The sequence below is a fragment of the Sarcophilus harrisii genome, chromosome 3, assembly GCF_902635505.1.
Source record: "Sarcophilus harrisii chromosome 3, mSarHar1.11, whole genome shotgun sequence".
Taxonomy (NCBI): Eukaryota; Metazoa; Chordata; class Mammalia; order Dasyuromorphia; family Dasyuridae; genus Sarcophilus; species Sarcophilus harrisii.
In genome coordinates, this window is record NC_045428.1 from 233,310,775 (window position 1) to 233,324,789 (window position 14,015).

Genomic DNA, 14,015 nt, shown 5'->3' on the forward strand with positions numbered 1-14,015 from the left:
TTTTGGGGGGAAAGTAATTAGTTCATTTTTTGAAATGTTTTGAAATGTTTGAAATGACATCTGCTATATGTCCAGTCTGAAATGTCCAATAGACAGCTAGAGATTTGAGTCAACTAAAAAGTTAAGGTTGGATAAATAGGTTTGAGAATCATCAGCATTTAATCAATAGGAACTGCTTAGATCAACAAGTGAAGTAGAAAAAAGAAGAGAGTTTAACATAGAGACCTGAGAGACAACACCAGTTAGTAGATGAGATATGATCTGGATGAAGATCCAGTGAAAGAAACTGAAATGGAATGATCAAACAGGTAGAGAAGAACCAGGAGAATATGGTGTCTGGAAAACCTAAAGAGAAGAGGGTGACAATAAAGTCAAAGGCTGCAGAAAGGTCAAGAAAGATAAGAATTGAAAATAAGAACATTGGATTTGGCAATTAAGCATTCATTGGAAGCTTGGGAAGGACAGTTTCAGTTGAATGATCAAGTTAGAAGATAGAATGAAGACAGTTAAGAAGAAAATTAAAGAGGAAACAGAAACATGTATTGTAGGTAACCTTCTCAATAAGTTTAGTCCAAAGAGGAAAAGAAATATGAGTTAATAGTTAGTAGGGATAGAAAGGATCAAGTGAGGAGATTTTTTTTAGGATGGCAGAGCCATGGGTATATTTGTTGGCAGTAATGTCAGAAGTTAATAAATAGAGAGACTGAAGATAAGTGAGAGAGTGGAGGAGATGAGACCTCTGCTCATCTTCTCTGCTGGAAGAGATGAGACCAAATGGGATTACTTGTGTAAGTAAATTAGTTAGCCTTGACAAGGTGTAGGAATACCTCTTCATGTGAGATAAGGATGAAGGAGGAGATTGTGGCAGAAGGTATATAAGAGTGATATATAATTAGAGAAGAGAGAAAATGAAACTCTTGGCAAATGGCCTCAATTTTTTCAGTAAATTATGAGGCAAGATGCTTAGGTGAAAGAATAGAGGTTGATGAGCCATCACTTCCTTTAAGACACAATGTAAGTACTGCATTCTACATGAGGATTTCCTGATCTCCCCAACTGCTAGTGCCCTCCCTTCCTAACTTTAATTCAATTATATTTATTTTGTCTTCATTTATCCTGCATATATTTATTCCAAAATCCTAAAACTCATTTTTCTCACTTACCATCTTTGGAAATTATTTGTAAAGAGGAGGAGGAGGAAGGAGGAGGAGGAGGAGGAGAAGGAGGAAGAGGAGGAGGAAGAGGAGGAGGGAGAGGAGGATAGAGGAGGAGAGAGGAGGAGGAGGAAGGAGGAGGAGGGGGGAGGAGGAGGAGGAAGGAGGAAGAGGAGGAGGAGAAGAAGACTGGACTCAGGGTCCCTTCCAACCCTAAATCTATGACCTATATTGTTATTGTATACTAATGATTACTTTTTGTCTACTCAACCACTCAGTTCTTACAATAGTATGTATTCACAAATATTATTATTACAATAACATTATTCTTCACAATAATAGCATTAGATCCTTTATCAAAAGCTTTTCTGAAACCTAGGTATGCTATATGTATAATATGTATAACACTTCCATTTTGGGGAACTCTTTGGTCTAATCAAATTATTGCAAAAACAATTAGATATGATAGAATTATAGAATCATACTTTTAATTGTAAAGTTCACATTTTAAACTAATATCCTTAAAAAAATTAGTGAAATACTATTTACTAATGTAAATCTAGTAAAATTTGTTAGGAAAAAAATGAAATACTGAGATTAAAAAAAATCAAAAGTTAATTTTAAAAGAAAAAAATTTCTTATGAAATCTTTGAATTATCATACTCATCATCATTATTTAACAATAGTCTACAAATATCTTATTTGCCTCTTGATCGTTATTTATTATTTAATATATACACAAACAATTCCCTTTCATTCATGTTTAAATTTATCAGGCACTAATAAGACATAAAAATCCTACCTTTGAGCCTGGAGGAGGTGCCAAACCAAGAAATGAATATATAATATTTTCTTCTTTTGCAGAGAAGAAAGATTCAAAATCCTTAAATAAAAGAAAAAACTGGTCAAAGTTTATTCGAGTATTTATGAACAAATGCCTTCTATCAAAGAGGTAGTTTACTGTGGTGGAAAGATGGCCTCAGATACAAGATTTGACTTCAAATTCTATCTCTCTCATAAAATGACTGGACAACTTTAGGTAAATCACTTAATTTCTTGGTGTCCCAGGTAATTCACTAAAACTCTAAATCCGAGAGTAGATTGGTACTGCTTTGAATGGGTGAAGAAATTACTCATCAAGATTCCCAACAGCAAGTCTCAGAGCTTTTCAATTATTTCTGTATCTTTATATTCAAAGAATGAAATTAACTATAAAGATGTGAAGTAATCCTGAATCATTAGAGCTAAGATCAGAATTTATGATAAAAGTAAAAAGGAATAGTATGAGAAAAAAAATTATGCCACCAAACTAAGATTTAGTCATCAATTACTTAGGCAATTTATTGAAAATCAAAAACTTTAAATTAACCTAGAAATGACATAAATATCAACTATAATTTTCTCAAAAATTTACACTAATGAAACCAGTTGCAACAAGAAGTTACAAAAATGATTTATTCATCAAATCTTTGACTGACTTACCAAATTAAAAGAGATGTCTGCCAAAAGCAATATTAGTTTATAATATAAATTTATTCTAAAATCTCAAAGCTGATTGACAATTATATGCAGAGTGAAAAATAAGCAAACAAATAAACAAAAAGCACCTAACCACAGAAAGTTCTTATAGTGACAGAGAAGATCAAGCCACAAAAAAAGACAAAGATAATGAAGTCAATACAAATGCAAAACTTCAAAGTAAAATGTGAATTAGTCACAGGCTCAAAAAAGTATTCCTTGGAGAGCTCAAAAAAAGAGCTGAAAAACTAAAGAGATGAAGGAAAAACTAAGAAATAAGGCTGGGGCAAAAAAAAAAAAAATTACAAAAAGAGAATCAATAGCTTAGTAAAGGAGTCACAAAAAAGAAATAAAGAAAAGAACATGTTAAATAATACATTAAATCCACTGAAGAGAAGAATTCATCAAAATATGGAATGGACTAAATGGAAAAAGAAGTAGAAAAAGTGACTGTAGAAAATAATTCCTTAAAAATTAGAACCATATTCTGATAAAGACCTCATTTCTAAAATATGTAGAGAATTGACTCAAATTTATAAGAATTCAAGCCATTCTCCAATTAATAAGTGCTCCAATTGATATGGGCAACTTTCAGATGAAGAAATTGAAACCATTTCTAGTCATATTAAAAGGTATTCTAAATCACTATTGATCATAAAAATGCAAATTAATACAACTCTGAGGTACCACTACACACCTCTCAGATTGGCTAAGATAACAGGAAAGATAATGATGAATGGTAGAGGAGATGTGTAAAAATTGGGACACTGATGCATTTTTGCTGGAGTTGTGAACTGAACCAACCATTCTGGAGAGCAATTTAGAACTATGCCCAAAGGGCTATCAAATTGTGCATACCCTTTCCTGCGATTATATCCCAAAGAGATCTTAAAGGAGGGAAAGGGACATATATGTTCAAAAATGTTTGTGGCAGCCCTCTTTGTAGTGGCCAGAAACTGGAAACTGAGTGGATGCCCATCAGTTGGAGAATGGCTGAATAAATTATGGTATATGAATGTTATGGAATATTATTGTTCTGTAAGAAATGACCAACAGGATGGTTTCAGAGAGGCCTGGAAAGATTTACAGGAAATGATGCTGAGTGAAATGAACAGAACCAGGAGATCAGTGTACATAGCAACAACAAGATTATATAATTATTAATTCTGATGGACATGGCTCTTTTCAAAAATGAAATGACTGAGGCCAATTCCAATGATCTTGTGATGAAGAGAGCCATCTACACAATATATTATTTTAATATATATAACTTAATTTGTATAATAATATATAGAGAACCAGAAAGTAAAATACCAATCCACTAATCACCTCCTGGAAAAGACTACAAAATGAAAATCCTGGTAATATCATAGCCAAATTCCAGAAGTCCCAGATCAAGGAGAAAATATCATAAGCAGGCAGAAGAAAACAATTCAAATATCATGTAATCATAATCAGGATAACATAAAATTTAGCAACTTCTATATTAAAAGTGTAGAAGGCTTGGAATGTGATATTCCAAGAGAACAAAAGAACTAAAATTGCAACTAAGATTAACCTATTCAGCAAAACTGAATATAATCCTTTAGAGTGGGAAAAGGATATTCAATGAAATAGGGGACTTGCAAGCATTCCTGATGAAAAGATATAATTGAAGAGAAAATTTGACTTGCAAATTCGATACATAAGAGAAAGATAAAAGGGTGAGAAATCATGAGGGATTTAATAAGGTTAAAATGCTTACATTCCTACATGGGAAGATAATACTTGTAATGCCTAAGAACTTTATCTTTATTATAATATATTTTAACACAGAAGAAGTATACATAGAAAGAGGATATGGATGTGAGTTGACTATGATGGGATAATTTCAAAAAATAAAAGGGATGAGAAAGAAAGATGAACTGCGAGAAGGAAGAAGTAAAATGAGGAAATTTTTCTCACATAAAAGAGGCATGAAAGAAAAAGCTTTTACAGAGGAGGAGAAAATAAGGTAGTGGGATTCATAAACTCTTAAAGTAACTTTTAACTTACTCTTATAGGAACTGGCTCAAAGAGAGAATACATACATAGTCAATTGTGTTTAGAAATCCATCTTGCCCTAGAAAAATAGGAAGGGTAAGAGATAGATCAAGGTCTCTGTGGAAATGGAGAGGAGTAGAAGGACTGGAATATTGGGGAGGCAGTAGTCCAAAACAAAACAAACTTTTGAGGAGGGACAGTATAAAAAGAGAGAGAGAAGGATAAATGGGGTGAAGAAGTAGAGTAGAGAATAGGAGAGAGGGAAATACAGAGTTAATAATCATAACTGTGAATAATAATGGAAAGTGCATTAAAAAACAGAATCCAACTATATATTCTTTATAAGGACACATATGAAGCAGAGAGATACAAACAGAGGAAAGTTAAGGGGCGAAAGCAGAATCTATTATGTTTCAACTCATGTTAAAAAATAAAATCATGACCTCAGATAAAGGAAAAGTAAAAATAGATCTAATCAAAAGAGATAATTAGGGAATTATATTTTGCTAAAAGGTACCATAGGCCATGAAGTAGTATCTATACTAAATGTATATGCATCAAATGGTACAGCAGTAAAATTTTTAAAGAAAAAGTTAAATGAGTTATAAAAGAAAATTACAAGTAAAGCTCAACTTCTCTATCACAGAACTAGATAACTCTAATTTTAAAAATAAACAAGAAAGATGTTAAGGATATGTTAGATATGCTAGAACTCTGGAGAAATATGAATGAGAATAGATAAGAAAATGGCCTTTCAGTGATACAAAACACCTTTACAAAAACTAACCATGTATCAGGATATAAAATCCTCACAACCAAATGCAGGAAAGCAGAAATATTAAATATATTTTATGATGATGATGAAATAAAAATTACATTCAATAAAAGGCTCTAAAAATATAGATTAAAGTTAATTAGAAACTAAAAAATATCATCCTAAAGAATGAGTGAACTGGGCTTATATCCCAAAGAGATTATAAAGAAGGGAAAGGGACCTGTATGTGCACGAATGTTTGTGGCAGCCCTTTTTGTAGTGGCTAGAAACTGGAAACTGAATGGATGTCCATCAGTTGGAGAATGGTTGAATAAATTGTGGTATATGAATATTATGGAATATTACTGTTCTGTAAGAAATGACCAACAGGAGGATTTCAGAAAGGCCTGGAGAGACTTACACGAACTGATGCTGAGTGAAATGAGCAGGACCAGGAGATCATTATATACTTCAAAAACAATATTATATGATGACCAGTTCTGATGGACCTGGCCATCCTCAGCAACAAGACCAACCAAATCATTTCCAATGGAGCAGTAATGAACTGAACCAGCTACGCCCAGAGAAAGAACTCTGGGAGATGACTAAAACCATTACATTGAATTCTAATCCCTATATTTTTGCCCACCTGCATTTTTGATTTCCTTCACAAGCTAATTGTACAATATTTCAAAGTCTGATTCTTTTTGTACAGCAAAATAACGTTTTGGTCATGTATACTTATTGTGTATCTAATTTATATTTTAATGTATTTAACATCTACTGGTCATCCTGCCATCTAGGGAGGGGTGGGGGGTAAGAGGTGAAAAATTGGAACAACAGGTTTGGCAATTGTTAATGCTGTAAAGTTACCCATGCATATAACCTGTAAATAAAAGGCTATTAAATAAAAAAAAAAAAAAAAAAAAAAAGAATGAGTGAATCAAAGAACAAATCATAGAAGCAATCAATAATTTCAACAGAGAGAATGAAAACAATGAGACAACATACTAAAATTTATGGGAAGCAGCCAATACTAAAGGGAAAAAAATCTAAAGGCTTATATCAATAAATTAGAGAAAAGGCAGATCAATCAATTGGATATGCAACTAAAAAAAACTTAAAAGAGAATTGTAGAGGGCTGGAAAGACTGCAGAGGACAGGAACTCTGAAAAGGTGTACTTAAGCACCTACTCAATGTGATATAATGGTTCTATATGCATATACTTAATTGATATGGTGATGTGGTGGCTCTCAAGATTGGCACTTGCTGAATGTGTTGTGGTGAGGTAATTGTAGGGAAAGAGTGAAGGGCTGAGGGAAAGTGTCAGAGTCTCTTTGCCTCAGTGGGCTCAGCAGGGAAGATTTCAGGCTCCAGAATCCAGAATCCATCTTTGCTGAACCATGTGGCAGCCTGCCTGCCTCCTTCACTTCTCCTCCTAAAGACCAAGGGCTTTGACTGATCCTGAGGCCCTCTAGAGCACTAGCCCAGACATTACATATAAATAAATTCTCCTGCTTTCTTTTGTTTTAGAACATAGGTGGTCACACCATCCCTGACTTCTCAGGAAAGGAGGTGAAAACACCAAAAAGGAGATGATCATACCCTCCCTGACTTCTCAGGAAGAGAGTTGAAAAACAGCAAAGGGAGGTAGGGAGTCAAACCAGATATTGTTAGCAGGTTTCTGGGCTGAAGGGTCTTACTAGAAACAGTTATACATAAATCCATCAGCATGGGAGGTATTACACAAGCATATAGCAATATAGCACAGGTTAGTGGTGATGACTCTCCCCACAGCCAGTGCAGACTCAAGGTGGTGTAACAAACATGAATTGTACATGCAAGTAGTGATATAACAAACAATATGAATCAACATGGTGTTGTAAAAGATTTCCAGAAGTCCTATAAGGAGGGTATGTAAACAACAATCACACATACGCCTTCTTCAGCAGCTAAGAGATAGTCCAAACCAATCTATTGTCCATTACTTCACATGTCAGGGAATCCAATGATTCCTGCAAGTTTTTGAAGCCCTGCAACAGTCTTTTCATGTCTCAGGGATTCCAATTATTCCTAAGGGTTTTGAAGTCCAACAATTTTTGATGTCCATGAGTCAAACGCCATAACTGCCATGCTCTTTCTGTTGAGGGCACAATCAGCAACAGAACCACCCGATGTTTCTTGGGTCTTCTCCTTCGTTTTAAGGGTCTGCTCCATCTCTCTCCAATGGACAAGGTGAATACAACTCGTTGGCACCCATCTGATTCCTTCTCCACCTATGGAGATACAAGCAAACCCTCTCCCCCAAGCAGTTAATGTATCTGGTCCCTTCCCTTCACTACTTTCTGGGTCTCTCCACATCACCTGGCGATTATCTAAAGATAGTGGAGCTGCTTGCACTGGACACTGACCTTCTGGTGGTTATCAAACCTGTCTGCCGGAGCCAATGCATCTGTCAAAAATCAAAAAGTTAATATATAAAGAGCTAGATTTAGAAGTTCTCTAGGGTTACCTGTGGCTCCTCCTTTCTTTTGTTTTTGGAGGAGTGTTTTAATGTCTCTGTTTCTCCTCTCTATTATTGTCTGTCCTTGGGGATTAAAGGGTATGTCAGTGGTGTGTAAAATACTGGGCACAAAAGTGTGCAAAATGTTTAGAAATATATGTAGGTCCATTATCTGTTTTACTGCTTGTGGCACACCCATAATTGCAAAAGCTTATATAAGGAATTCAGTGACTACTCAGGCTGTCTCTTTTCCTTTTGGTATTGCAAAAGTAAATTCTGAAAAAGTATCTACTACAACATAAATAAAAGACAGATGACCAAAAGATTTATAATGGGTCACATTCATTTGCCAAATTTCATTGGGTCTCAAACCACGAGGGTTCTTCCCTAGAGGGAGTATAGGAACATGGAAAGGAAGGCAAGCTGTATAGGCTTTTACTATGCTCCTAGCTTCCTCTTTTGTTATCCCAAATTGCAAATGTAAGGCTGATGATATTTAGAATGAGATTCTTGGGTTGCCTTAAATAAAAGAGTATTGGCCAACATGGTTAGAAGGCTATCTGCCTTTGAATTTCTATCAAAAATAGGACCTAGAAGTCCACTATGAGAGTGTACATGCAAGATATAAATCTTACCTGGATGCTTTCTCACTTGCTCTTGAAGTTCCTTAAAGAGCTGATATATATATATATATTGAATAAGCTGAATCAGATATTATATTTACATCTCCTGGATAATAAGTAAGAGCTAACATGATTACATACAATTCATTCTGCTGAATGGACTGAAAAGGAGTTCTGACTACTCTCTTTATACTTAAGTCACAAGAATATACAGCACAAATGTTATGTTTGGATGTATCTGTAAAGATAGTTGATCCTTCAAGAGGAACCTTAGAAACCTTTTCTTCAAGAATCCATCACCAATTATGTAATAGTCAGGTTATCTTTAATGGAGAGCTGTGTGTAAAATTTGGAGCCGTGGCCAGTAAAATTTGCCACCCTGGGATGGTTTCACAGTATACATTAATTTGTGCATTGATATAAAAGGTGTATATCTTGTCAGGTCTTATCCCAGATAATTGTACTGCTTGCTTAATGGCCTTTAATAAAATTCTAGCCACAAGCACTGGGTAAGGAGTAAGGCTTTGTTCTAGTTGTGCTGGGAAGTTCACCCATTCTAAAACACTGACTCCTTGATGAAGGACTGTGTGAGTGACTCTTTTATAGCAAAAACTGACATTTCCAAGAGTTTTTGAGTGACTCTTTCAACCCCATTGGATAAAGCCAGTTCATCTTCTCTCAGAGCCTCTTGAGCTTCTTATGTAAGCTGGTGTGGTGAGTTTAAAGCACTGTCTCCCCTTAAAATGTCATATAATGGTTGCAATTGAAAAGTAGTTAAGCCTAACACTGGACGCATCCATTGGATATCTCCTATCAATTTCTGAAAGTCATTTAAGATGTTTAGTTTCTCTGTTCTTAAGGGAAAGTTTTTGTATTGTAAACACCTTAGGATATATTTCATATCCTAAATGTTGAAAAGGATCATGTCTTTGCATTTTTTCTGGAGCTATATGCAATTTGTAGTTCCTTAGTGTTTCTATGGCCTTTTGTAGACATGCTTCTAACATTTGCTCCTCGATCTAATTCTCCATACCTTTCAGCTACTCAGTACCCTCCCCCTTCCTGCTCTTTCTTCTTTTTCCTTATTCTAAAACTTATGTAATTCCTTAAAGCCAAATGTATTATATTGTATATGTAGAATGTTTCTTTAGGAATTAAATCAGGACCATTATTTTCATAATTTTCAAATAGTTGCTCTCCCAGGAGTTTCCAATTATCTGGCTCTAATCCTTCTTCCTTAGAGAACCAAGGGGATGTGCACTCTAATGTTTCTAAAAGTCCAAGGATCTGATCTCGAGTTACCAACAAACCTTGGCTCTTCATTAACCTAACTATGCTTTCTTCACATTTCCTTTGGGGTGGAGGATAGTCTTTTCTTGGTATTTGCCCCATTTCAGCTAAGAAATGAAAGTTACTAGTTTAGCCCTTAACAAAGTTTCCTGCTTGTCTATTTTAATACTCACCCTATTTCTGTGTCACAAGGACTTTTCTACTGAATTTACAATCATATCAGTTGAGCTATGTGCATCTCCTTAGTCCACATTGAGCGCCAATATGTAAGGTCTGGGCTAGCTCTCTGGAAGGCCTCAGGATCAGTCAGAGTCAGGACCAGTCAAAGTCCTTAGCCTTTAGGATGAGAAGTAAAAGAGGCAGGCAAGCTGCCATATGGTTCGGCAAAGATGGATCTTGAACTCTGGAGTCTGGAGCCTGAAGTCTTCCCTGCTGAGTGCACTGAACCAGAGAGACTCTGACATTTTCCCTCAGCTCTCCACTACTTCCCTACAATTATCTCACCACAACACATTCAGCAGGTGCCAATAGTGAGGAGAGCCATCACATCACCATATCATCTAAGTATATGTATATAGAACCATTATATCACATTGAAAAGGTACTTAGCCTTAAGTACTCTTCTGTCTTCTGTCTATACCTTTTCAGAGTTCCAGCCCTTTACAAGACCAAATTAAAAATTCCCATTTCAACAACAAATTAAAAATTCTGGAAATCAAATGAGAGATTAATAAATTCAAAAGTAAGAAAACCATTGAACTAAAATAAAAAGTAGATCTGGTTTTATGAGAAAAAAAATTTTAAACTACCAGTTCACTTAATTTTTTAAAAAGATGAAAACCAAATTGCCAATATCAAAAATGAAAAAGATGAATTCACCACTAAAGGAAGAGGAAATTAAGCAATTATTAGGAGCATTTTTGCCTGATTATATGAGTAAGTCTGAAAACCTATGTGAAATAGGTGAATATTTACAAAAACATTAATTGCAGAAGAAGAAATAAAATATGTAAATTACCCACTCTTAGAAAAAGAAATTGAATAAGCCATCAATGTGCTCCCTAAGAAATGTTTTTGGGACCAGATAGATTCACAAGTGAATTCTACCAAACTTTTAAAAAGCAATTTATTCTAATACTATATAAACTGTTTGGAATAATTGGGAAAAGGACTCCTATTAAATTTCTTTTATGACATAAATCTTGGGAGGGTTCAGAGATCCAAAAGAAAAAAAAAAACACATCTTCACCATTTCAAGGAAGCTCCAACATCTGGATTCCAGCAGCTGGGAGAACCCAAATCACATCTATCCAGAGTCTCAAGTGAAACAGGGTTGGGTGTTAGGTAAGTGGTACCAATCCTCCTAAATGAGTTCTCCAAATCTCTTTCCTCTGTGGGGCTTTTTTATAGGTTAAGAGCAAATAAGGCACTATGCTAAATATTCTCAGTTGATATATGACCCTTGACACAGAGCAGCCCCACTCAAGCTCTACTGCAAGAGTTCCATCACAGAAAATATTTGTTTATTCCTTTAGGAGGAACTAGCCAGTTAACATAGGCCTGCCATAAAGGATATTCATTAATAAAGATGCCAGGAGGATGACCAATCTTCCTGATGCTTTCTGAGATTTATGATAATTAGAAGAGCATTTCAAAGTTGTTAGCAAAAATATTTACACAAAGGCATGCCCAAGACTCACTGGGATTCCTCACTAAGATTCCCTACACTATTGTACTAGAAAGTGCTAGCTAAAGCAAAGAGAAGAAAAGAAATAAAAGAACTTAGAATGGGCAAGGAAAAAACAAAAACTTTACTCTTGGAAGATGATATAATATCTTAGATAATCAACTAAAATAAATTGTTAAAATAACTAACAACTTCAATAAGATTGAAGATAAAAAATAAACCCATATAAATCATCAACATTTCTATATATAACCAACAAAGTTCAACAGTAGGAGAAAGAAAGAGAAATTCTGTTTACTGTAACTGTAGGAAACTTAAAAGAGTTGGGAATTTTGCCAAGACAAACCTGGGAATTTTGTGAACACAATTGCAAAACACTTCATCTAAATAAAGTCAGATCTAAACTAGTCATAGGTAGGCCAATATAATATAATAAAACTGACAATTCTATCTAAATTTATCTATTTTTTCGGTTCCATACCAAACAAATTACCAAGTCAAGAATATCAATGGAATCAATGAAAATAAAATTGTGAAGGAAGGAAGCCTAAAGTACTAGATTTCAAATGATATTACAAGAGCAGAGACTTCTGGCCAAGATGGCAGCGAGGAGGCACACAGCTGTGTAAGCTCCACATTTTCTCTCAGAATCCATCTCATTACAAGCCTCTGAATTAATGCCTGACTGGAAAAAAAACCCACAAATAATTACCAAGAGAAGACATCCTTGAGATTCGCCAGGAAAGGTCTGTTTTTGCTCGAGGGTGGGACGGTTTTAGATTGGGCACAGGCTGAGGGCAGCAGCAGCAAGAGCTCAGCAGGCAGCTCACAGCTGAGCAGACCGGAGAGGGTTGGGGTGTGATCTCAGCCGTCTCTGCGGGAGAGCTTCACTACAGGATTGGATACTTTGCCCTGGCAACAAGTCAGTAGCCTAGCAGAAAAGCTAAAAGCATCAGGGGTGAAGAATACAACCCCAAATAGCTGGAGTTCCTTGGGACCTGGCCACCCCTCCCCAGCATCTCAGCACGCTCTCAGAGTCTCAGAGCGCAGGCACAGAATAGTCCTGCTAGTGCCTCCCTGCTGCCCCTGCAGTCTGTAGAGGAAGCTCGGTAACACCACCCAGCCCCTCCCCCCAAAAAAGCAGATTCCATTAGGTGTTTTTTTCTTTTTTCTTTGCTAGTTTGTCTCTGATTCTTCTCTGACAAAATGAGCAAAAAATTGAAAAGGACCTTAACGATTGACAGCTTTTATATGGACAGAGAGCAGACTCTAAACCCTGAGGAGAATAAAAGCAAACTGTCTCCAGGTGAATCCCCACAGGAGGAGATCATCTGTTCCTCAGCACTAGAAGAAAATGGGAAAAGGAGAGGGAGGCTTGGCAAGAGAGTCTGAAGAAGTCATCCCACTCATTTAAAGACAGAGTGGATAAAGAAATCAAATTCTAGAAAAATAGAATTAGTGAACTGGAAAAAGAAAATAGCTCTCTAAAAAATAAAATTGTCGAGATGGAAAAACATTCCAAAGAACAAATTGGACAATTAGAAAAAGATATTTAAAAAGTAAATGAAGAAAATACTTCATTGAAAATCAGAATCGAGCAAATGGAATTGCATGACTCAAGGAGACAAGAAGCAAAACCAAAAAAATCAAACAATGGAGAAAAATGTGAAATACCTCCTTGGGAAAACAACAGACCTGGAAAATAGGTCTAGGAGAGAGAATCTGAGAATTATTCAACTCCCAGAAAAATCTGATGAAAAAAAGAGCCTGGACACTATTTTCCAGGAAATTATTAAAGAGAACTGCCCAGAAGTCATAGTAACAGAGGGTAAAATTGAAAGTTATTATCATCACCTACTGAAAGGGATCCTAAAATCAAAACACCAAGAAATATAGTGGCCAAATGCTAGAACCCTCAAACAAAGGAAAAAATACTCCAAGCGGCTAGAAAAACCCAATTCAAATATAGAGGTGTAATGGGCTGAGGTTTGAGCTGATGCACTGAGGTCCCAAGTACATGAGGCTAGATAGTAATTGGGCTATACTCTATTAATATACATGATTGGATAAAGAATGGTCCCTGCCCACTCTCCTGCAAGTCCTGATGTGTTGTATAGAATTGACGATTTTGGGGTGGAGGCAGAGAGGAGGAAGAGAAGCTGGGGAGATTGGGCTGGGTTCGAGACTGAGCTCTGATTGTGTGGCTGCTGGTCAGGCTAGCTTCTTGACTAGCTGACACACATTGCTATCACCGATTCTCTTCCACCTCAGATCCTTCTTCACTGAGAATAAAGACGCGATTTTCCCTAACCTGAATTCCTGTCTAGTGCTGATCTTAAATACATGATCTTTCACATTTGGCCCAATGGTGGGAACCAAGGACTGAAGAAGTTTCCGGTGCCCAGGAACTTGGTGAGTATTCTTAATAGACAAATAAGGAACTTTTTTTTTAAAAACTAAACC

The 14,015-nt window shown here is 35.9% G+C and overlaps 1 protein-coding gene across 1 annotated transcript in view; it reads right to left on the reverse strand.

Moving 5' to 3' along the window:
* Positions 1-14,015, reverse strand: part of LOC100930434 (SH3 domain-binding glutamic acid-rich protein) — a 97,146-nt gene that overhangs the window by 39,527 nt on the left and 43,604 nt on the right. The window contains 1 exon segment of the mRNA XM_031959200.1: positions 1,957-2,037. Coding sequence (XP_031815060.1) covers positions 1,957-2,037 — 81 coding nt within the window.